This window comes from Haliaeetus albicilla, chromosome 14, assembly GCF_947461875.1.
Source record: "Haliaeetus albicilla chromosome 14, bHalAlb1.1, whole genome shotgun sequence".
Classification (NCBI taxonomy): Eukaryota; Metazoa; Chordata; class Aves; order Accipitriformes; family Accipitridae; genus Haliaeetus; species Haliaeetus albicilla.
Window position 1 is genome coordinate 22,286,296 of NC_091496.1, and position 25,473 is coordinate 22,311,768.

Genomic DNA, 25,473 nt, shown 5'->3' on the forward strand with positions numbered 1-25,473 from the left:
AGTTATATATGTATGCAAACCATAAGGCACAGCTATGAAGTTACAACCTCTGAATCTCAGATCTAACAAGCCTCACATGTGGCCAACCCTCAATGACAGTTTTTTAAGTCCCAAGGTGCAGGTTTGTCCCCCCATGCCATGGCATACAGCCAGAGACCTGATGGAGCAAGTCCAGTGGGTTATCCCAGGCAATGCCTTCCAGCTTCCCAGGGCTTGAGTGTGCAGGTCAGTTGTGCTACCGGTTGTAGGCATCCACACTCCCACCATCAGCAGGAGCCCTGTGGTCTTCTTTGGTGGACTTCATACCTCATTCTTTGGCATCAGGGCCCACCTTTTTGCCACCTCCTCTCCTCCACCCAAATCCCTCCCAGATAAACAACCTGCCCCCAATTACTTCCTCCTCATTCCTCCTGGTTTTGCTACAGCCATACTTAACTGTGGTATTTCTGACACTGTTACCCAGGCAGTCACAGCCTTACATGGTGTTACCTGCAGGGATACCCACTGCGGGCAGCCTGTCTCCCCACGACTCCCCCACAGTTGTCCCGCTGGGTTTAGTTTACCTCCTGCAATTACTAGATACAACTATTCCATCTTAGCCTTGATCCCTGTGCAAGCTGACCAAGCACTAGCAGGACCTTATCTGGCAGTTTACATACCAGAGAGCAGCAGCAGAGGCACATGTTTGTCACCCTTCTGCCAGCACTGCTGGGGCCTTGGCTCTTGTGGGGCTGCACGCTCCAGCAGGACCTCTCGCTCACAAGCCACCCTCTGGTCTGCCTGACCTCCTCCGAGGACATTCAGACCACTCTGGGTGCTCGTAAGCTCAATCCCTTCCGGCTGGAAGCCACCACAACTGTTAGGCTAGCAATGCACATCAGGTGTTCAACCTGGCACATGAGCACACTCTTTCCTTTTGAAACAAGCAAAGCATATATAAAGAATGCCATTACTTCTATCATAACTAATAACAAGTACAGGTTTAAGTGCATTAAGTGCTGCATAGTAGTAGTTTTTGGAAACCAACCCATGGATCTGTCATACCAACGATGTACAGTTCACAATTTCAGTCTCTGGTTCTGACAGTTCCTTACTTGTTAAGGTGGTCCTCAGGCTTGCAACTTGTCTGTTCTCCGGTTTCTCGGCAACCTTCTGTATGCTGTCACGATGCCTGAACACCTCATCCCAGCAAGGCCTCTCAGCTCCCACACAGATGTCATTAGTCCCTCGTTCAGGAACAAACCCCTGCTTTTGAGAACAGGCAAGTGAATGTACACCACCAACGGATGTAATGCCGCATCTTTGGTCTTCTCCTGGAGCCACAGAGGTCATGTTATCCTCCCACTCTCCCAGTACAGGTGAGGTGACGCATACACAGCCTGCACTGTTACCAACCAGCACTGGTGCTCCCACGCTGACTTGCTCCACTGATGTGTGACAATATCCTCCTCTGGTCCACAACCGGTTGTACAAAACCAGTACCTATGTTTCATTTAGATGTCCGTTTGCAACAGCAGTTGGTGAAACTTCCCTTGTAATATGGGATCTCTTTGTTGTACTATCCATGAGAACAGAGTTAATCCACCCATAAAAGCGGTTCTAACAGCTAACAATTGAGCTTGAGTACAATAGATAGAGGTATTATTGAATTTAATCCCTTATAGCTTGTTGGTTTGGTTTAACTTGGCAGTTGCTTTCACCACATGCCATATTTGGTTATCCCAGGTAGTTATCGTTGCTGTTGCATCAAACAGTCTGAAGTTTGTTACCCATTTACCTTGTATATGATTCAAAATTGCTGCCATTTTCATAGAATGAATCACAGAATGGTTGAGGTTGGAAGGGACCTCTTGAGAGCATCTGGTCCAACCCCCTGCTCAAGCAGGGTCACCTAGAGCCAGTTGCCCAAGACTGCCTCCGGATAGCTTTTGATTATCTCCAAGGATGGAGATTTTGCAATCATAAGAGAGGCACAACCCACGTACACACAGGTCACACCAGATGTATTCTAGACTAGTTCATGCCTCACACATCAATTCCCCATCTCTTTCCCCATCTTACAGGATTAATATGGATAGTGTGATTTTAGTTTTGGACATGCTCAGCAGCCAAAACTAAATTCGCACCATCTGAACAACTAAGAGCACTGTCAGGCGATACAACTGCATCCCCCTATTATTACACTGGTTGCAAAGGTACCATTTGTATCCCATGCAACTTTTCTGTGGCTGACCCATACTGGGATCTAAGCTGAGTATCTAATTTATTAGTTCCATCTTTTTGTCCAGTCCATGCTCTCTTACAGGTGAAGTCAAGTTAATTCTGGAAGGACTATTAACAAATGCTTATTACTGGGAAACCAAACATCTGAGGTCATCCTCATCATTGCCAGGCCTCGTATTAAAACTCCTTTGACATCTTTCTTGAAGTAAATAAAAATATTAACAGCAGTGGTGATGTTCCACATCCAAACTATCACTCTTACACCTAGAAGCCAGCAGAACACACTGAACAGGACCTGCAATGCTTTAACGATATTCCTGATGCTGTCTTAACACAATGATGAGCACCTCAAAGATGGGTCTTGGTGAGGCTCTCTGTGGTCCACACCTGCGATCCATCCCACAGCCACATTTGATCCTGAAGACCAATCTTACTTCCATATTAGACAGAAACATTCTTTTTGATTTCCTGGCAGTGGGCCCCATCTACCCATGAAACCGCCCCTTCTTTGTTTCCAGTTAGTTCTGTGTTTCCCAACCCATGAGCCACAATCACCCCTACATTTTCTCTGGGCCTTCCCCTTTGTACCTGGGTTGTGGATGGGACCACACTTCCCAGTGGGGGTTGATTTTCACATTGCTTTATAGTGGCATGCTGCTCCTCAGCTGTGTGACGCCAGAGAGCAGCATGGGCCCATGCCTTCTGCTGACTGAACCCTGCTCCAGGATTGAATCGGTATCAGAGGCGCACGGCTGTTTACTGACATTGCCACAGAGGACACCCCTCTGTGGGGCAGGGCCACAGACCAGCTCGTAAGGGCTGCAGCAAGGCACCTGGCATGCTCTTTGTTCCCAAGGCCCAGCACACAAACAGAAGTACTCCAGCTTAGTCCTCTTTCTTCAGCAATTACCTTCTGTCTCACCCTGATGGACCTGTTAGCTCTCTCCACTACCCTGGCGGACTGCAGATGGTAGGAAATGCGAGTAAACTGATGCACCCCTACCCCTTCCAGGAACTTCTGGACTGGTGCATCTGTCAAGTGGCTTCCTTTATCTGAATCCGTTAAGATTGGAGGACTACATCCCTTCAATGCTTCACATAACGACCAAACCTCAGCGTTAGCAGTACCCTCACACACTGCCGCTGCCTCTGTCCATTTTGCTGTTCTACCAATGGCAACAAACACAAACCAATACAAACCCTCCTTCAACCTCTTCAAGGGGCCCACGGAATCAATTTGCCGCTGTTCAAGTGGCGCCCACTCCCAGGGGTCAAAGGCGTAACTCAACATGGATTTCCAGTTCACAGAATGGTTTGGGTTGGAAGGGACCTTAAAGATCATCTAGTCCAGCCCCTAAGGTTGCAAGGGGTTTCCACCATCCACATGCTCCATACTGCTGGGCTTCCACAGAAATTGTGAAAATAGGGATTTTTAAATCCCAATCTATTCAGCCTTCGTTGCACCCCCTGAGCCTCCTCATGACCCTTCTGTGCTTCAGTACTGTACGGGTACTGGGACAGGAAGAGGGGGTCTCCGGCTAGAACCACCTTATACTCTTCATTTACTACCCTTGTTTCTGTTTTACTTTTAGACTGGCACTTCACCAACGTGGGGACTCCTGCAATTGCTTCACTTTGAGCCAGCAGCACAATACTGTTTTCCCTTGGACAGATCTACCTTGAACTGAGACAGGAAAGTCATTCCTAAAATGTTTGCCCCCCCCTTTTACCAGAATTATCCACCCATCCAGTTTATCCTCCCTTACCCACAACTGGGCTTCTACTCTTTTTCCCCTCCTTTTTCCCCCCTTCCCACTCCCAATATCCAGACAGATTCAGCAAGGAGTGGAGGACCCTGATAATCTAATAACATCTCCGATCCCATAGCAATTAAGAAAGTAACTTCTCACTCCCCCCTTCAACAGATGTTGTACCTCCACGCAGCCCCTTTTCCCTGCACACCAGGTCAGCGTGGTGGAGGTTAATCCCACTGACACCAGGGGTTGGGACTCCTAATCTTTAGGGTCCCCTAAGGGTGGGTCTAGCTTTCTCTTTGGGATAGGGGGAGGAGCTGGTGGATTCATCTGCTTCAGTTTTTCCCAAATCTCCTCTTGCTTAATCCCCTTTTCCTGAAGGATTTCCTTCATTTTGGCAAGTAAAACTCCTGTGGGCTGACTATCTAGCTCTCCTTCATTCACCCCCTGGCTTATTAAATATTTCCAAATTGTCCCTCTAGGAATGTATTTCCTCCCCTCTGCCCCCACCCTGTCCTTCTTCGCCATCCCTTTCCCCTCAGCTCCCATCAGGGTCCCCATGTTCTCCAAGGTAGCCATGCACTCACTGAGGGGGCGGCCAATTAAAGTAGACCCCAGGCTGATGAAAAACCCCTTGTGCAGCTTGGGAGCACGGCAGGCCAGCACCCCCACGTCCCCCTGCTCCACGTTCACCCCAAAGATGTCAAAGTCGGGGGTCACCGGTTCCTCCCTTCGCTTTAACGCCCGGAGTAAGACATTCCCGCACACGTAGGCTGACGCCTCCTGGACGTCTCTCCAGGGCGCCCCCTCCGTGTTATCTTTGAGAGGCTCGTACTCTCCCAAATTTCTGATCACCAGCCGCAAGATCTCCCCCCCCGACATCTCATCGGCAGGCAGGGCTCTGATAATCGCCCCTACTTTGGGCCACGGCAGCCCGATGGCGGTCACCACCCGCTTCGCCTCCTCGTGCGAGAAGGGAGTGCGCTGCTCCAAGCTCCACATTCGGTTTACCCACACGGGCCATCCTTCCCTTCGCTTCCTCCACACCTTCTCTTTCCTGGACGTATCCCCCGCTTCCTGGCCCCCATCTCCCTCCACCGGCTTTGCCTTCCCCCCACCCGCCGCATCCGCTCCTTGCGCCGGCGACTCTTCCCGCGCCTCCAAACCCCAGCCGTCCCCGTCCCGCACCTCTGGGTCCCAGTCTGCCTTACTGAGAGCCGCCACCTTCCTCCCATCCAAGCCCTTCCCCAGCGACAGCAGGGTAGCCAGGCACTGCACCTTCCTTCTCAGCCGGGCGTTCTCGGCCGCCTCGGCCCTCAGCTCTTCCCTCAGCTCGGGCAGCTGCTCGGCCTGCGCGCTCAGCCGCGAGCTGTCGCACCGCAGGGCCAGGATCTCCTTGCGAGCCACCTGCAGATCGTTTTGCAGGTCCCCGATGCGCCGCTCCTTCTCCTCCACCGCCGCCTGCAAGGCCCGGGCCAGGTCGAACAACAGCCACTGCAGGGCCGAGCACTTCTTCTCCCCCTTGGGGTGGAAGGCGGACACGTAGTTCTGCCAGCGCCTCTCCGCGGCTTTCAGGGAGGGCTCCTGCCCCGCGACCTTGCGGTCCCACGGGTCTGCCCCGTGCTCCAGCATGGCCTGTACCAGCAGACCCCTCTCCTCCCGGCCCGGGGAGCTTTCCGGCTCCTCTTTCTCCTTTGACTTCCCGCCCCTCGTCAGCCAGGACATCTTAACGCCGGCCAGCGCCGAGCCGGGGCAGCCTCGGGCAAGCCCACGCGTGCCGCCGCCCCCGGCGCTCTCCCTCCCCGCCCCCGGGGCGCAGCCGGGGCAAACGGACCGTCCGCTGACTGACTGACTGACTGACACCACGCCAGGGCACCGCCAGAGCGGCACGCGCCCGCACACCGCCGCCCCCCCGCGACCTGCTGGCGGCTCCAGCCGGCCGTCCCTCACGGCGCCTCCGGCCTCCGGGCGGGCTGGGGCCGCCCCCACCGCGGGGCCAGCCTTTATACCTGCCCCGCCCCGCTGCCGGCGCCCCGCCGCCCGGGACCGCCCGCCCGGGACCGCCCGCCCGGGACCGCCCGCCCGGGACCGCCCGCCCGGGACCGCCCGCCCGGCTGCGCTACGGCCCCGCCCCTCGCCGGCTGGTGGGCGGGGCTCCCCGTCGCCGTCGCCCCGCCCCTCGCCCCGCAGGCAGGCGCATGGCCGCGGCGCTGCGCAGCGGCCGCCGCTTCGCTCGGCTGCTGGCGCCGGTGGGGCCGGGCGCGGGCCGGGCCGGCTGCCGGGGCGCCGCCATGCAGCAGCAGCAGCCCGCCGCCATGCAGCAGCAGCCCGCCGCTCTCCCGGCGCGGCCGGGCGGCCCCGAGGGCGGCGCGCAGGCAGGCGGCGGGGGCTGGCTGGGCGCGCTGCGCTTCGACAACCTGGCGCTGCGCTCGCTGCCGGTGGACGCCTCGGAGGACGGCGGGCCGCGGGCCGTGCCCGGCGCCTGCTTCTGCCGGGTGCGGCCCAGCCCGCTGCGGAACCCGCGGCTGGTGGCCATGTCGCTGCCGGCGCTGGCGCTGCTGGGTCTGGAGGCGCCCGCGGCCGACCGTGAGGCGGCGGAGGCCGAGGCGGCGCTCTACTTCAGCGGCAACCGGCTGCTGGCGGGCTCGGAGCCGGCGGCGCACTGCTACTGCGGCCACCAGTTCGGCAGCTTCGCGGGGCAGCTGGGCGACGGGGCCGCCATGTACCTGGGCGAGGTGCTGGGCCCGCGGGGCGAGCGCTGGGAGATCCAGCTCAAGGGCGCCGGCCTCACCCCCTTCTCCCGGTAAGGCCCCCCCGCGGGGCGGCCCGGCCCGGGGCCGGCGGTGGCGGAACGGCCCGGCGAAGCTCCGTTTTGGAGGAGCGGCGGCCCGCTGCCCCCGCGCCGAGCCCCCCCCCTGCGCGGCGGGCCGGCTGCGCGGGGGAGAGCGGGGACGGGGACGGGCGCGGGCTTCCCTGCCCGCTGATCGCGTTAGCGGGGTGCTTTTCCAGCTGGTTTTGTGCCGGGGACCGTCCCCCGAGGCAGAGGTCGCGTCTGAAGCCCTCGCGGTTGGGGTGTTTTCTGTCTCCCCTGCACCAAGTGTAATGCTTAAATGCCGGAGCGGAAGGCGGCGGAGTTTTCCTCTGGAGAATAAGACTAACTGCATCTCCTTCAGGCGCTGCGTTACTCCTGTCCCTGGTTAGCCTCCCCTGCGGTTTTTCCCCCTTCAGGGGGACGCAGACCGTTACTTCTGTCCCTTGGTAGCCTGCTCTGAGGTTTTTCCCCCTTTAGGAGGACACAGACCGTTACTTCTGTCCCTGGTTAGCCTCCCCTGAGGTTTTTCCCCCTTTAGGAGGACGCAGACCGTTACTCCTGTCCCTGGTTAGCCTCCCCTGAGGTTTTTTCCCCTTTAGGGGGACGCAGACCGTTACTCCTGTCCCTGGTTAGCCTCCCCTGAGGTTTTTCCCCCTTTAGGGGGACGCAGACCGTTACTCCTGTCCCTGGTTAGCCTCCCCTGAGGTTTTTCCCCCTTTAGGGGGACGCAGACCGTTACTCCTGTCCCTGGTTAGCCTCCCCTGAGGTTTTTCCCCCTTTAGGAGGACGCAGACCGTGAGGAAAGAGGGGACGGCAGTGTGTCATGGCCACCTGGCTGCTTGCTGCCGTGTTGTCCTCTGGCCTGCGCAAATGGTATCTGAAATGCGGGTGTTTGCTCTGTTTGTGCTCCTGGTCCCTCTGCCTGCTGCCAGCAGTGCCTTTCCTCCATCCTTCCCAGCTGTGGGAGGGAGTGGTGGAAAAGCCCCCAAAATGGCATACTGACCAAACCCCTGCAAGGGATGGGTATCTTCACTAGTCAGTTTAGCCTGCGCTGCTTTACATCTTCAGGTCATTTTCCCCACTTGCATTTCCTGTATTTTCTGTTCCAGCTGTGCACAGGCTGGCTAACACCTTAGTTTCATACGTGTGGTGCTCCGAAGGCCTTCTTCAGGTCTGTGAAGGTTAAGGAAGTCACAGTGAAAATCCCAGATACGGTGGTAGCATTGCAGGTCTGCGCTGGGCAGCAATCCTGCTTGCCTGTGGCTTCTGAAGTGCTGGGAATGTGGGCTGAGAACCACCTGCGCATGTTCCGTTTACTTGATATCTATTAAATGAGCTAGTTTGCTATTTGACGTCCGTTCAGGATTTTTTTAATGCAACTGCCATTCGTGCCCATATTTAGCACCCATTTGTAGATTATTTACCCAGTAAGTTCCAAAATAATACTATTTTTCAAGAGGCATAACCGTAGCCATTTTATTAAGAGGAAACCAGTGACTTATTATGTAATAAAATAGCTAAACTTGTCCTAAATTTTTTAATTTTTTGAAAGACTCTATTGCGTCAGTAAAAACAACAGAGTTAATGATTAGAAGGGATATGTGTAACTGGAAGGTTTATTTTCTTCTGCTATGTGTGGTCTTCATTGCAAGTGTGTTGTGTCCACCTGATTGAACTTTAACAGAAGTTGGAAGGTCCAGCTTTTGTTCTCAGATCTCCCACTACTTAGTTGTGCAACTGTGGACAGAGCATGTCACTTCTAGGCTTTTGTTTCTCCACTGCCATGGGGGAGACAGGAGTTCCTGCCTTTATAGTCTGAAAACTGTCCGTGTCTTCTTGTTGCAGACAAGCTGATGGTCGAAAAGTCCTGCGGTCAAGCATACGGGAGTTCCTGTGCAGTGAGGCTATGTTTCACCTAGGAATACCAACAACGAGGGCCGGAACGTGTGTGACATCCGACTCGAAAGTCGTCCGTGATGTATTTTATGATGGGAATCCAAAAAGTGAAAGGTGTACAGTTGTTCTGAGAATAGCTTCTACGTTTATAAGGTAGAAGCCTATTTTGTTGGGTTCTTTTACTCTTTTAAAGCACAATTTTAAGTGTATTTTCCTAATGGCACCATTTGCATGTTTCTTGTTCTGGAGGCTTGGAACTCTTTTGTCGGACTGTAGGAAGCTGCTCTTCTTGTCCAGCAGGTGGGATGAGCTGGTGTTTTTGCACACGGACAGATAAACACTAAGGATGCTAACCTGGTAGAAAGAAGAACTCAGTTCTGCAGACCTCAGAAGAGATTTTTCATGTTTATGCCTGCACAGAATACATGCTTTTTTTCATATTGGCAGTAGTGGTGGATTATAGCTCTACCCTTAATTTCAGAGTAGTGCTGATGTAGTACACTTGGGTATACTTTCCCTGCCTGAGAACTGTACGAGGTTCCTGCTCTGACACAAAACGTTAGGAGTTGCAGGAAGTTGCATGGCTTATTGTAAGGTAACAGAATATTAGAGGAAGGTGAAGCATAAAGAATATGTGCATGCATGTGTATATATGTGTGCATGCCTGTGTGCACGTATATATTTACATGTGGAAAAATCTTACATGCTTGATGTACAGTCTAGTATTTTAAATAAGTCCTGTTCCTGTATGTTTAGTGAGGACAAGAATTTTTCTATAGAAGTGGTTGTAAGAAGCTTTAACAAGCTGGTCTTCAGTACTGGCTGGGGTCTTGATCTGTCAGTGTAGTTACACGTGGATGTATGCGCTTCCTTGCGTTGAGTCACTGAGCCTCGCTACGTTCAGTGTAGGAGTCTTGCGGGTCTTTTCTCTCAGTCAGTTGAAGGATTGGTGTTAAACTCAAAGAGATGATGTGGTGTTATTGCAACAACAGTTAATGTTTTTACTACATGTAATATCAAATGAAGTTAATAGTATCAGATAATACTAAAACATGTTTGCATTGTTTTAAAACAGATTTGGTTCTTTCGAAATTTTTAAACCTGCTGATGAATACACAGGACGCAAGGGTCCCAGTGTTAACCGAAATGATATTCGAATACAGATGCTTGATTATGTGATCAGCACTTTCTATCCAGAAATCCAGGAGGCTTATTCAGACAACAGTATTCAGAGGAATGCTGCTTTCTTCAAAGAGGTAAGAAAGATCAGGTTCTCTTCATAAATCCATAGCAGTCATCTTCAGGAACTTCATCTGCAAGCACAGATCACTGTAGTCAGTTAAAACCTTGTATCATCCGATTGCCTGAGCTGTTCTTTTCTTTGAAGAAAGTGCTCCTGATAGAACTGCTTATCGATGAAAGCAATGTTGATATCGATCAAATCAGTGAAAGCAGTTTAACCTTCTTAATAACAAATCATGATTTTTCTGCTCTGGGAGAGCTTCCCAAGACTTGTCTCCTTTTGCTGAGAGTGTCTTGCACTATGAGGGGGAATTCTGGCCCTGACTGTCAGATGATGAGTTGATGGTACTTACAACCCCTTGCAAGGCATCGTCTTGCAAAATGCTGAGAACATTAAGTCACTTTCTGTCTCTCATTTTCCAAATTACAAACAGGAATGTTGACTGCAAATCACTTTTAACTTCAGGCTTTAGAATTGAAATGTTTAAAGGCAGTCAAGCCCTGGAAGGGCTTGCCTGAGGAAGTTGCAAAACCTCCACCTTTGGGAACGGTAAGATCAGGTGAGATAAATATGTCTTAGATGTGGCATAGTATTGGGTCATTTTGCAGTGGCCCAGAGGAGAGGCTGGGTGACTTCTGAGAGACCCATTTTCAATTACTGTATAAATTTAGACCTTAACAATTACTGGAGATCTATTAAAAAAAAAATCAGAAAAAAAACCTAAACATAAAAATCAGAACTATAACATCAGTAAATCTAGAATTACTATATTTGTCTTCAAAGTAAAACATAGCTAAATTAATTGGTATCTGCACTTTATCTCCTGAATATACCTTTTGCCTCACTGTTGATATTGTATTGCTATTCTTGACACTGAATTTCTATTACTATATTCCTTTGTCTCAGTGAGCAAAGAAAGAATTTGGGGTAAGGGAATAAGGTGCTTCTCTGTGTTTTAGTGATTAGTAGATAGTAATGCTACCCTTGCAGAAGGGTTCCAATTTGAAAGTACTGGAGAGCTATAATAAAGGCTACTGTTTGGATCACCTGAAGTTCAAATAATGTTACAACCCAAGTAAGAAGTTATAACTAGCCAGTAAACAGAATAATTAAAAATATACCACAGTCTAGTACAGTTGACTAGTCTACGTAAAAGAAGTTGTGGTGCTTTGAAATCTGAACTGATCTGGTAGGGACTGAGAGAATGGCTGCAACATGACGCATGTTCATAACAGACCAATAAGAGGTCAAAAGGCAGGCTTAAGGTCTGACATTCTCCAGGTTTTGTGGGGTTTGAATTTGTGGGGGTTTTGGGGTTGTTTTGGGTTTTTTTTGGTTGGTTGGTTTTGGGGTTTTTTTGTTGTTGTCTGTTCTTTTACTCTAACACAACCTGTGCATACTTGCATTAGTTCTTCAAAAGCAAGCTGTGGCTTGGTCCACCACTGGGTGCCGAAGAGTTTGACTTCTCTGGACAGGCCTTTTGCATTTGAAGGATTGGAGTTGATGAGGAGAACTGTGGCTTGTCACCTGCTGTGCGCATGTCCAGCTCTGTAGTTGATGGCATGTTTACTTTCTGATGGCAGAAAAGTCATGGGACTTGGGGATTTTTGTGGACGTGTGTGTGTGCCCAGTCCTACCTCCTTCTGCTTTTGGCTGTTTTTCCTGGCCCAGTTACTGCTGGTTTCCTCCCCCCAGTACTCGCATCCTTTCCTTATTGCCCCTGTTGCCATTTTTGTTTGTTGTACTCCTCCTGCTTGTGCCTGTCTGCGCTCCGTGCCTGTGCTGGTGTTGCCTCTTCATGTTTTCTCTCCACCTTAGTGCAGACTTCCCATATCTTTCTCCACCTGAAAAGCACCCCAGTCCCTTACCTAATTTGACAAACATGTCCCATCTTTTTTAATAGCGGGGAAGTGCTGTCAGCTCAACTCTTAACATGCTTTATCTCTCTTTTTGCACTGTGGAAGAAACAGGGAAAAAGTACAAGTGATTGCATTTGACAGCGCTGTCTAGAAAGCAAACACCATTATCTGTACTGCTCAAATAATTTGTAGGTGTTATTTAAATGAGCATGTCCTTGAGATGGTGCTGTTATTTATATATACACCATACTTGTTTTCTAGTATGGCTAACAGTAGAAAAATGTGATCAAAAATAATAAAGGTCAAAGTGAGTGCAAAGCTGTCTCTTTCTAATCAATGTACCCATCTTTGAGTGGTGCCCAAGCTTTAATTGCTTTCAGGTGTTCCTCATCAGCAGGATTTCTTTTTTACCAGAACACTGACAATGCGTGATGCATTCATACAAAAACATCCAGCAGTCATGAATTGTCTTACTGCTGGAGTGCTTTCATCCTAACTCTGGTGGCCAGGATTTTTTTTATTTTTAAGTTTTACCATCTTCCTGGCACAGAGGCATTGTACAGGGTGTGTCTCCCTTACTGGTTTATGGCATGCCAGTAATCAGTTTTGGACACATGTACCTGGCTGCTGACTGCCCCGTGAAGTGGGGGGGAAATAGGTAAAGTACCTAATATGAGAATACTGTAAAGAGTAGGAAAAAAAAAACAAAGTAGAAACATGGGATTTCAAGGTGAACCAGAAGCTTCTGTTCCAGGCATCATTTGTGGGTTTTACTACCTGTCAGATTATCCCAGGGCAAGATTTTTCTAATTTTTTTTCCTTACCTGACTGCACATGTTTAAAAAATGGAAAATGGAAAAATTCTGGGTTTGAAGACAGAGGCATAAAACTAACATTTCTCTATTAACTAGATTGGTTTTTAAACCTTAATAAAATACACTTGCACTGCTGCCTGGAGAGAATAGTTGCTTAAAATTTCTGTACATTGGGAAGATGAGTGATTTTTAGCTATGAAAGTAGTTTGGTTTAAAAGTTTTAGCTAATGGCTACATAAAATTTTTACTTGCAGCAATTCAGTAAAGTATTTAGATATACTTAGGCTTATTTAAAAGCCAGGTTAGCTTCCTGAATTTTAGATTCCATAGGGCATATCTAGTGGTAATTGACAGGTGGGCTAATTTAATTAAATAACTGGAACTACCTTAAAATACTGCAGTATTTATTTGAAGAATGGGGCACATGCAGTGACTGCAGTCAAGGATTCTATAACAATAACTCTTAGTTAAGTAATGGAAAAACTCTGGTGGAGCATGGATTCAGTGAAGAATTAAGAATTCTTGAAGAATTTAAATTAAGCATTTAAATAAAATTGTCATTCTTGGAAGATGTTTACTTAACCTTGTAGCTTTTTTCCACTCTCAGCAAACTGAGGGAAGTGCTTGTCAGTGGTAAAACTCGTTAGCAGGGAATAATTTTTTTGTGTAAACCACTTAACCTTCCTGTAAATCACTCCTATATACCCATTAAACCAAAAGACTAACTTAACATTGGGCTTTGTTGCATATAGTTAATTTTATTCCTTAGACTTCGCTTATGTTTTCTCCTGCCTGTAGTTAAAGGGTCTTTAAAACTAGTAGTAAACAAAAGAATATATTTGTATAATAACTAGAATAGCACGCAAGTCTGGTGTCAAACAGTTTACCTTATTTCAGCCCTCTGCCTCCCTCCAGTATGTTTTAAAGCTGTCCAGTTGACTTGCAAGTCAAGCACGGAAGGAAGGAGGAGGAGGCAAACAGGGCAGGGCAAGAAACGGGGCAGTTACTAACAGGAAGAGAGAGGCAAGCTGTCCTTCAAGATCTTTGTGTGTATGGCATACTGCCAGAATCTGCTTCCATCGGAGCTGTAGAAACATCAGTTCAGACTAGGAAATGCTGGGAAATACATGAATGTATTGGAAATACATTGTGTTGAAAAAGAAAGAAAAAAAAAAATTTCTCTTTCAGATAACAAAACGGACAGCGAGATTGGTTGCTGAATGGCAGTGTGTTGGGTTTTGTCATGGTGTGCTGAATACAGATAATATGAGCATAGTTGGACTAACCATTGACTACGGCCCTTTTGGATTTATGGACAGGTCAGTGTGGCATCATTATTTGAAATGTGCGTATGTATTTGCTATGGAGAACAATCCTGATGTTCACGATTGTTTTAATATTTTAACTCTAAAGTAGATTTATGAACTCTCTTTATGGCAAAGTAGATTGTTAGTTCTAGTTGTCCTGTAATTCTTCTTTTCAGCTTCTTTTTAACTGTATTCACAACATCTCTAACTGTTAGACTGTTCTTGTAGCCTTTGGGGTTTCTCAGTGTTGGAGAGGGCAGGAAACTACGTAATGAGGTAACTTTGGGAAAAGAATCCAGAAGGAGTGTTCCCTTTTGAATTTTTTAGTTTTCTAGAGGAGACTTAAATGGGAAAAAATAATACTTCTCACAGTACTGGTGTCCAGATAACTGGAAGAATGCTAACTATTTCTTCATTTGTAGATATGACCCTGAGCACATTTGCAATGGTTCTGATAATACAGGGCGCTATGCTTATAACAAGCAGCCAGAGATTTGCAAGTGGAACCTGGGGAAGCTTGCTGAAGCTCTAGTTCCAGAGCTGCCCTTGGAAATAAGTGAACTCATCCTAGAAGAGGAATATGATGCAGAATTTGAGAAACATTATTTGCAGAAGATGAGGAAGAAACTAGGCCTAATCCAGCTGGAATTAGAAGAAGATAGTAAGCTGATGTCTGAACTCCTCGAAACTATGCATCTCACAGGTTGGTGAAGACCACAGAAGGTTATTACTTAATAGCCCATCAGTATCTATAATCAACCCGAAATGTAGTTTATATCTTGACCTTACAAGAAAGCAGCCTTGCGTAACTACATTGTCATCTGAGAGAAGAACAAAAGACTGAAAAATAATTATTTTCTTGTGAACTGTGGGGCAGTTGTTGCCTTATACAGGACTCCCCTATCTCACATCGGCACCCTCGCTGAGGGAGCAGTTTATTTGCCTCTTTAGAGTGGTGACCTGTATACTGCTGGGGGGGGGGAGTTAGGAAGGAGGTATGGGACTTGTTTTCCTGCTGATTTATTGGTTGCATTACTCATAGATTTCACTTTTTCAGGTGGAGACTTCACAAATATTTTCTACTTATTGAGTTCATTCTCAGTAGACTCCGATCCATCAAAATTGGAGGATTTCTTAGATGAGCTTACAAGTCAGTGTGCTTCTGTGGAAGAACTGAAAGTTGCTTTCAAACCGCAGATGGATCCAAGGTAATGCTCTTCTTTACTTAAATGCTTTTGGCCTGTGCTTTTAGTTTCACTATAACCATAATGAACTCTGCATGCTGTGTAATATTTGACTAATTTTAAATTTGGAAATCTCACTGTTAAGTAGATGCATCATGATCTACAGCAGTGGAATTTCTTGTGTATTTTGTGACTGGTGAATGCTCAGCAGTGACTTGCAGCAGTTGGCTCTTGGGCTAAAGCTGTCTGAGCTTTTGTTTGGTTCTTTTTTTTTTTTCTCTCCCCTGTCTCTGCTGACTAAGGCTGTGAGAGTGCCAGATAGTGAAGTGATACAGAAATATTTTATAGAAGAAATGGATTTGAACAGTAATGCTACTGTGTTCTGCCAATGTACTGTCTGCAAATAATGAGTTTCAGCCACCAATGTTCTAGGCTAAGTATAACCTAAATGGACACTTCAGGCTCTGAAAACTGTGGTGCTGTCCATGTCCCATTTGATGGGCCATGTTCTCCAGTCCAGCTACTCTGGGCGCGGAAAAATAGTAAGTTTTGTTCAACTGCTGCTTACAACAGTGACTGCAGCAGTTTTTTGCTTTTTGGAGCGGTGGAAAACGGAATGAGTGTGATCCATTAATTTGTCACTTTTTTTCCTAGCATTTTCCCAGATGGGGGGAAAAAAAATTTAAGTGGGGGTATTTTGGATACGTTTTTTCCCCTCTCTCGGTTTAATAAGTGTTCCGTGAAGATAACTAACTTACCAAATTCTTCAGCTTTTTCTGTGTGTTGATGTCACAGTTCACAATTTGCAGAAGGTAGGGAGTTAAGAAAATGGTCTGGTGTGAAACTTGTTCATACAAGTTTGGTGTTATGCCAAGATGGTTGGCTGTAGCCTTTTATCATTTTGGAGGTATTACTGGTTATTTAAGTTTTTGTGATGATACACTAAAATGAAAGGCAAAGAAATTAAGGTGGTGGATAGTGCTTATTTAATTGGTTGAGATTTCAGCTACTTTGAAATTGTAGGCAGATATCATGCAATATGAAGATAACTCGTGTGATAGAGATGAGAATTTTTTTTAAACACTGCATTCAGTCTTGGAGGAATGTGAAAAGTAGCTATAAATCATGATATGGATATAAAGCTTTGGAGGGGAATAGTACTGTGTTAAAGTAAGTGCATAACTGATTTTTTTTTTATCACAGCACTTGGATATTATACAGGTGGGCATGCCAGATGCATGAATCAGATTTGGATAGTACTTTATATAAACTCATAAATCAAAGCACCTAGGTTATCTCTGCTTACTAAAAGTAGGAAAATCTGATATAAAGAGTTGTCTGTTTTGAGGACAGGGAATAATGTTTCTTTTCTCCTTTGTTCATAAATGCATTCATAGAAGGAAATGAAAATACTTAGTTTATTTTGATAAACTGCAACTTACACTCTTTGGTTTTTTATTTTACTTTATGCTGTACTGCAGTTATTAATGCAGGAAAAATAAAAGTTAGCTAACACAGTATTGAAAAATAAGGTGAAGCTACTGTACAACACCAGCTAACACAGTCAAATGTAAAAAGATACAACCCTAGTCAAACTCACAGCAAAACAGCTGGGATACTGCTAGGTATTTATTAGAGCAAAGCAGTTCTCGTTCTTCGATTCAGACTGGCTAACTAAAAAAATTTAAATAAGCAAACTGTTGTCTCATGTGACCTAAGTGAGGTATCTTTCCCCATATCATTCAGGTTTTTATTAGTACTGGTAAGATTAGTAGTGTTAGATCCTTATTCTGCATGCTGTTACAGTATTAAAGTTAGGAAAAGAAACTAAAAAAAAAACCCCAAACTATGGATTCTGTATTATCTTGATACGTAAGTAAGATCGAACTCCTTATTTCAAATTCCTTTCAAAGTTCCCAGGGTATTTTGATGAGAATTGTACATCTAAACCCAACTGTTAATTCTGAAAATCTACTGTCTGCACTGTATGTACCACAGGAATTTGAATAAATGCACTGAATAAGGGGGAAGGAACAGTAAAATTAGCATAACTTATAATAAAAAATTGTTCTGTTAATTATGAATTACTGTTATTTAACCTCTCTAGTGAAATCATAGGTTATTGTGAATGTTTTCATATCTACTTTATGGTTGCAAAAAGATGGTTCTTGACAGGCAGCTCAACTTTAATGTGTTTGTTCCTTTTGTTCCCAGACAACTGTCAATGATGCTAATGTTGGCTCAGTCTAATCCTCAGCTGTTTGCATTAATTGGAACAAAAGCTAATATAAATAAAGAATTAGAACGCATTGAACAATTCTCTAAACTGCAGCAGTTAACAGCAGCTGATTTACTCAGCAGAAATAAGAGACACTGGAAAGAATGGCTGGAGAAATACAGGTAAGGTTTCTCAGTATTCATAGCTGTGTATTTTATTTCTGCATTTTATTTGAGAACAATGTGCCTGTCTCACGAAAAAAACCCTGTCTCAAAGTATATAGACTGGGAGGGACGTGGGGGGCATGCAACTCAGAATATTAACTACTGCCAAGATCAGCATCTCTGTTGCTGTGAAAGTTCAAGGGCATCTTTGTATTTTGTTTACTAGATTTGGGGGAGGCGTGGGGGTATAGAAATCACCTAGCATCAAATCTAGTATTAAAAGTGCTTCAAGAATGTTGATGTGGATTCTAGCAGAGCCTAATTTCAGTTGTGAGCTTTTAAGTGCTCAGTAACTACTATTTTATCCTTTTAAATTTTTTTTTCTGAAAGAAAAATCTATGTATTAATACAGAAAGCAAGTAGAAGTATTCTTAATCAAAGACTAACTGTAAAAGAAATCACGGCCAGGAAAAAAATGTCCAGACTATTCTAATAGGCATAAATTAAAAACCTAAAAACTTAGTGTTAGCAGGAGATTTTTTTATAAAGAAAACCCCTTAGCAGAGCATTAGTTGTTTCTGCTGTGTGGATTAGACAGGACTCCTTTCCTCACATGGCTGCCTGTGATCTTGTTCTCCAGTGGGGCTGAGAGTTTTAGCAGGTGTTTCTGCTAAAAGGTAGATCAAACTGCCTCAGCTGTATTGCATCCCTTTACTTTTCTCAGACCATCAAACGCTTTAGCCAATAAACAAGTGTAGAAATACTTAAAAGACAAGATCTGAATGTGATGGGTTTTGCAGAGCAATGCAGGACAGGCCGTGCACTGGTGTCTCAGTCTGACTTCTCCGAGAATATGCAAGGTGTGCCACTTCCTTGAGCCTTGTGAGGACCTGCTGACGGTCTGTAATGCTGCTTTTAAATGAAGTGGCGTTTTGTATTTTGTTGTGCTGTATTTTATAAACTGAGAGGATTATAGGTGATGTGGTATTTATTAAGAACTGTGAACTAAGGATCTCAAGGCAAGGAGACATGTCAGCTCTTACATGTGATTCTTGATCCAAACCAGTTGTTTTCACTTGCTTAATTTCAGAGTCCGTTTGCAAAAAGAAATAGAAAGTGTTAGTGATGCTGATGCCTGGAACACTGACCGTGTGAAGGTTATGAATTCAAACAATCCAAAATATATCTTGAGAAATTATATTGCCCAGAATGCCATAGAAGCAGCTGAAAATGGGGATTTCTCAGAGGTATGCTATTACTACTTAATATCTCTCTAGGTTTGCGTGGATGTGTAGTGGTGCTGTTGATAACTGACATTATGCTAGGAGAGATTCACTCTGGCATCTCAGGCAGTAAGGGGGCTGGGAATTTACTGTACAGAAGGTCTGTATCGTTTTTGAGGGAGCTGTAATTTTAATGACTGCAGAACAAAGAAAGGAATGGAAAACCTCAATCTGAACTTCATCAGCTTTTGTAGGCTGATCCCAGGACAAGACACTTAACCCTGCTTTTACTGTCTTCAGAGTGGTGTTCACCTTGGGAGGCAGTTGGGGATTATTTCATACTTGTTCCTTGCTGTGCTAAGTGTTGTCTTTTAAAACTTAATAGCTCTTACCTGTGGAGTTCAGCATGTAGATTTTTACATGCAGAATATGGGAAAATTAATTTATTTCGAGAAATGGCATAAGAACTTGTATTTTATACTTGCATTTCAAGTTATTTGAGCTTGAGTTCCATACAGATACAAACTCGGCCAGTTATGATTTTACAGTTTTCAGCTTATTTGATATGCATATTGTTCATATATTTAATACTTGGTTTCTCTGCAGTTCGTGTATTAAATAAAATATACTCGATCATTATTTGGTGTGAGGTTCTTCTCTACATCATTTTGCCTTTACTTTCTAAATTCACATGATTATGCTATGTTTTCTCTGTAGGTAAGAAATGTACTGAAACTCTTGGAGAATCCATTCCAAGAAGCAGAAGGTCTCAGGGAGGTAAAAGAAGATGCAGAAGAAGAGGGAGCAACTGCTACAGCAGCTGCTTGTGCTCAGGAGACCAGAAGCAGACTACCATATTGCAGTAAACCTCCACTGTGGGCTTCAGAGCTCTGCGTTACATGATCTTCATAACTGCCTTGTTTTGTTTTTTGCTGTAAACTGAAGACTCTGATCCTCCTTCAGCAGCGAAGAATTCAGCAAGGCAAACATCGAAGTGCTATTAAGTTATTGAAACAACCCTACATTTGGATGCATCTGTAACAGTCTTCAGCTGTGCTTAATTTGAAGCAATCATGGATCATTGGAACAAACCCATGACAGTTGACAGTCCATATACATCAGTAATTTACATGTTTTGAGACTGAAAGTCTTGTCTTTATTTATACCACACTGCAGGTAGAAAGCAATATTTTATGTTGAGGCAGGCTGAATTTTGAACATCCAAATGGAGTTGTTATTATGTGAAGACAAAAATAGCAAGTCGGGAATCTGATCTGTTTTTGTCTGATGTCTTAACTAATAGTACTTCTAACATTTATTTACTGCTTTCTTTATGCAGGGACTTTTAGTCCTCTTTAATGGAGGAACAGATTCAGTGTTGCTTGTTTGAAGCTATGTTTCATTTAATTAAGTAGTTCATTTCTTGTGAACCTTCAGATTGATATTTAATCATTATCTATTTTCAGAGAATTTGTGCAGGCTAGGGTTTGGGGCAAGCAATTGATTTTTTTTTTTTTAAGAGCAGAATTAAGGGAGCCTATATACATTTGCACTTGAAAATCTTGGTGGTAAAGTTTATTCAGGTTCAGTATGTTTGCATACAACACATGTAAATATTTACTAAAATCATGGGTGGTCTGTAAGCCAATTGACTGGGGCAAGGTCAGTTAGCCAGATTGGTGTGAACCTTAAACTATCCCAATACTCAAGTCCAGGTTCATTGTCTATTTATTTGTGTGCTCTTAGCAGAGTGTCCTTGTACGAGAAGCATGCAGGTGGGGTACCTGTTTGTTCACGCTGGTCAGTGGGATTCTTCCATTCCCACTCTGGTCTTGAACCATTTAGTTTGCTTCCACGGTCTTTGAGAATCTGTATGCTGAAAGTTGCCGTTCAGGAACATGCTGTTTGAGCTTGTGTAGAAGATAATAGAGGATATAGGAGGAGCATGGGAGCTGACTTGCACTATTGATAGTGTTTCAGTTGAGGTTTCAGGGGAAAGTTGGTTGCCATTATTGCCACATCAGCAAAAAAAAAAAAGCTGTTCCGTAGTTATTACTTAGCTTTCTGAACTGCTTTCTAAAGGACCCTAGTACTAGTTCAGATGCCTGAAATCTTCGGAAAAGTTTGGTTTAACGCAGAGGTTTCTCTTTTCCAAAGAGACCATCGTCTTACACTGTGAGTTTAAGTGTACTCTAGTAAATTCTTCCTCCACTCCTGTGTGAGCTTGGTATTAGCTCAGGTTGAATTGTGCTCTTTTAAGTCTTCCTCAAAATACAAGCTATCAAATACCAGAACAGTTGGGCTACTGCTTATAAATCTCTACTAATAATCAATTTGTCTTCCTTGCTGCCACAGTAAATAGGTGATGCTTTGAATGTAAACATTCATTCTGTCTTGCCTTTGACCTGGAGAAACTGATGCCAAATAATGATTTGTGACAAACTGGAATCTCTGACAAACGTGGCACTTTCTGTGTTGTTTTGGAGTCCTTGCAGAAAAGGAAAAACTTGAAGGTGTATTTACCTAGTCCATGGAAGAATGGTGTCGTTGAAAGAGGAAGTACCTTGAAGAAGTGGACAACAAGTAATGCTAGCCGGTACAGCTGGTTGTCTTCTAGAAATAATCCATTCTTGTAGGAGTTTGAGACTTTCATCAGGGATTACCCTTCCTCTGAACTTGGGGGTACTGGAACCAAACCATTTAATGGAAACTTCAACAGAAGGTCAATGCTGGGTAAAAAGGACTGCACCGGGGAAGGGAAGTGTGCTGGCAGTTTGAAAGATGCTTCAAACATACCCCTGACAAATTTGCAGAACCAGTGGTCTCTTATGGTGTGTCTGGTCCAGAAGGGAGTAATGGGGGGGAAGTTGCTCCAAGCTGATCAACATAACTCGGTGCTGATTTTGTTTCTGAATTTTGGGAGGCAGAGGGGAATAGTGTTTTGGAGGAACCCTGCCCAAGCTTTTGGCACAACAGAATGATCTAAAAAGTAATGATTTTACACCATACCTAAGGGATCAAGTATTTTAATGGCATTCTGATATAAATTTGGGGGGGTTGAGTAGATCTCTACTAATAATGGTATGAAGGAGGAGAATGGTATTATAACCATGTGTTTGGACATAGGAGAACTCGAATTAACTACCAAATTATTTTGCATATAAAGATACAAATTATTTTGCACCTATGATGCCAAAATCATGGAGAGAGAGAGATACTTTGAAATAATTTGCTAGCAGTTTTGTCCTTAAAAAGGGAAATTGAATGTAACAGTGAGGAATGAAAATGTGGTGGTGGTTCCTGCTAAATACATTATTTGCTTACATACAGATCAAGTGCAAGAGGTCTAGAAAGCTTGAAATGATGAATGCAGACCCTTGGTGTGGCTGCTTTGGTGTGCCAGTCGGTAAAGTTACATTTGTAATAGATGCAATATGTTTGCCAACGGATAGAAGAAATACTAAAGAGGGTATTCACATAGTCTAACTGCGCTGATATTCAACTGCTCAGTTTCTCAGTGCATGCAATAAAATCGATGCTTTGTATTTGAAGAAGTGTGATGGTCAGAAGCCAAGTGGAATGCTTGTGCTCTTCAGTACTCTCATTTCAAAAGGTGGGTAGTAGTTCCAGCTCTGATGATAGTGAGTTTCTTCTGTTCTTGTTCCTGGAGCAGTGTGGAAGCAGGAGGTTGTTCCGGACAGTTAGACCAAATTTTGTCCAGGTAAAAACTTTATCTCTTAGCTCAGTTCTTCAGAGAAAAGGGAATACACCTTGTAACATTTGGGAGTCTAAATACTTGAATCATAAATTGCTTCTTGATTTTTTTTACAGCTTGTATTTGCAGTAGGTAAACCTGAAAATAAATAATGTTTCTTATTGGTCAAATATTCTCCTTGTTTAAAAGCCATGAACTTGTGCTCAAAATGAATTCGTGACTCTTGACATCAACAGCTTTCTGTGGAAACACCTTGATTAGACTTAGTCTGTGGCTATACAGCCTGAACTACTCTTGCATAAAAGCAAGTGGTACCCAGATTACAAAACTGAAATAGGAGGCTGTTGGAGACATGTCTCCGGGTAGTCTCACATAGCAGTGGGACTCCTCTCATGACTTTGTAAGATTTCACCATAACTGCTTCATGAGCTTGTAAATCTACAATTCCTGAATGTTTTACTGTCAGCTCTCACTTTGGAATGTTTTATGGGTTGGGGTTTGAGGGGGGTTGGTTGGTTGTTCGTTGTTGTTTTTCCCAAACAAGTGCTATGTCTTTGATTCTTTTATTAAAAAAATTAAAAATGCAATTTTAATATTCTTGTTCATGCCTGTTTCCTGAAAGAGTTTTGCTGTTAACCATACTGTTCGCAGACTTCATTTCTTTAGCAGTATTTGCTCTGTGTTAAAATCAGATGGCCAGGTCGTATCACAGAAACCTTACTTTGTATTTTTTGCAGTGTTTTCTGAGGAATTATCACAGGTACGGTCTCCTGCTTTGCCAGCAATTCTGGTAGTATGCTTGGAGCAAGGTAAGGACCCTCACCTTTTTCAAAGAGAAACCTCCCTCTTAGTTACTTGGCTGTAAGACCTATGCTGATACCTCTTTAATTCCAGTGATGTAAGGAAGAATAAAACCCACCACCTGATGTCAACAGATACAGGATGTGATTTTAAACTCTGCTCACAGAAATAGGCCTTTGGGTAGTAAGTGAAGATGCATTTTGGTTAAGTTTATTTAAACTGGATTGAGTAGTTTGTGCAGATTTTTTTTTTTCCAGAGATCTCAGTGATATCTTAGAGAATGGGACTCTTCAGAGTGGGAAAACATCTAGTATAGAGCATGTTGGATGAGATGAGGTGGATGCCCTGGCATGTGGCCCTGTTGCAGATGAGGAAATAGTGTATCAGGATCTAGCCATCTGTAAATTGGCTCTGCAGTGTTTAGGGCTGCCTCCTGCTCCTGCAGCCTGTGAGTACAGGGGACTTCCCTGCGAGCTGTGGGGGCCCACAGGCTCAGGAAGGAATTCTTTGGTGAGGATCACTCTCCACTTACTCCACAGCTAGTTACGGGCAGAGCCAAGGGGTTTATGTAGTCCCACACTTGGCTTTAAACCAAAACCTCATTAATGTTACGTCAGCTGTTTTAACTGATTACTTGTGGTGTTTATGGCTTCCTTGAGTAAAGCTTTGCCTTTTCCTTGGGGGGGGGGGCAGAGAAAGGAGAAATGTGGGTTTGAAGGGGAGAGATACTTGTACTGGCAGCCAGAGGAGCGATGGTGTGTACTTGTTCTGAGCCCTGGTGGTGTAGTAAAAAACTGGTTCTGGTCAGAGTAGCACAGACTATGTGTGGTGTTGCATAGGAGAGGCAGAGAGAACTGGGTTTCTTCAGCCTGAGGAGAAGGCTAAGGAGAAATGCCTTGCTGTCTACAGCAGCTACTGGGAGAGTGTAGAGAAGGCAGAGGCAGACTCTTCTCAAGGGAGCACGGTAATAGGATGAGAGGCAATGAACAGAGTTGCAACATGGGAAACTGAGTAGATACAGTATTTTTTCCACCATAAGGGCAGCTAAACTTTGAAACAAGTTGCTCAGAGGTGGTAGCATCTCAATCCTTGGTGATCCTCAAAATGTCGCTAGAGGAGGCTGCTCAGGGCCTTGTCCAGTTGGACCTGCGTTAAGCAGGGATTGGACTAGATGACTTCAGAGATGCTGGCCAACCTGTGTTACTCTGTGACTGGCTTAGTGCAGTTCAGTGCAGGGGTTCTTACCTTTTGGAAGATCTCACCTGGGGACACTGGCAGCAGCTGATTGCCCTCTGGGGCCTTGAATGCTACAGCAGGTTCAGAGGAGTTTGTTAGCTGGAGTTCTGCATGGCTCTTCATTTGTGCTGTGCTTGGCCACCCAGATCCTCACGCAGTGGGATTTGTTTGCTTGCAGACTAGGTCAATTTAGAAAGGGGACAGATTATAGTCTTTGCAAGTAAATTGGAGGAGGTGGAAAAGTGCTTTTTAGGTGATACTAAAAGTAATGAGTAATTTGTTCTGCTGATCAATTTGGAGTGTTGAGAAACATCTTGAGGTATTGCTCGAGTGCTACTCAGCTCTGACGTAGCTCGCTTTTCCACCCAAATACAGTTGTGGCTCCTCAGGGTGCTTCAGCTGGGGTCAGTCTCCACACTCCAAAGTATCTGTTGAACAGGGTTGTTTCTGGTATTCTGTATTTCAGTTTATTTGTCTGTGATGGAGGTCGGTTTAGGCCAAACCTGCTGCTTGTCCCTTTGCATGGAGTGTATCCAAGCAAAGGGCTGAGGCAACCCGTAGGGTCCACTGAAAGAGCAAATTCGGGCCTGTTATCCTGAATTTGCTTTGTCAGATCCATGCTTCACAGATTTGAGTGTGTATCTCCATACGGTGTCCTTCATTAGATCACACACCACCACACACTCAGTCTGCTCAGTTATGCTAGATTGTGTTCAAGCAGCCACAATGCCCTTCCTTAGCAGACCCTTCAGCTCTGTTACACAGATGGCAGCTTTACCTCTGACCAGAGTCAATACGAGACAGGTAGAGGCAGTAACTGCCACTTGCCCCTCCAGAGCCAGGTGATAGTTGAGGGTAATAGACGTAAACCCAACAGGAGGGTTTCACAATGCTATCACATCTAGTATAAGATCATACAGTCGAGGCTACATTCTAAATAATGCAACCAATACCTATGTTACATCTTCTTTTCATATGGCTTTATGCTTCATGCATTTACAGTGGGAGGTTTTTTTGTGTGCA

At 45.0% G+C, this 25,473-nt stretch overlaps 1 protein-coding gene across 1 annotated transcript; it reads left to right on the top strand.

The window, feature by feature from the left end:
• Window positions 1-6,291: 6,291 nt before the first annotated feature.
• SELENOO (selenoprotein O) lies at window positions 6,292-23,006 on the top strand. Its single transcript, XM_069801964.1, has 9 exons — window positions 6,292-6,780; window positions 8,635-8,838; window positions 9,761-9,941; window positions 13,791-13,921; window positions 14,332-14,612; window positions 14,967-15,117; window positions 17,308-17,493; window positions 18,566-18,722; window positions 19,416-23,006. Exons 1-9 carry the CDS (start codon window positions 6,293-6,295, stop codon window positions 19,608-19,610), a joined length of 1,974 nt encoding a protein of 657 aa, XP_069658065.1. The 5' UTR covers window position 6,292; the 3' UTR covers window positions 19,611-23,006.
• The last annotated feature ends 2,467 nt before the right edge of the window (window positions 23,007-25,473 follow it).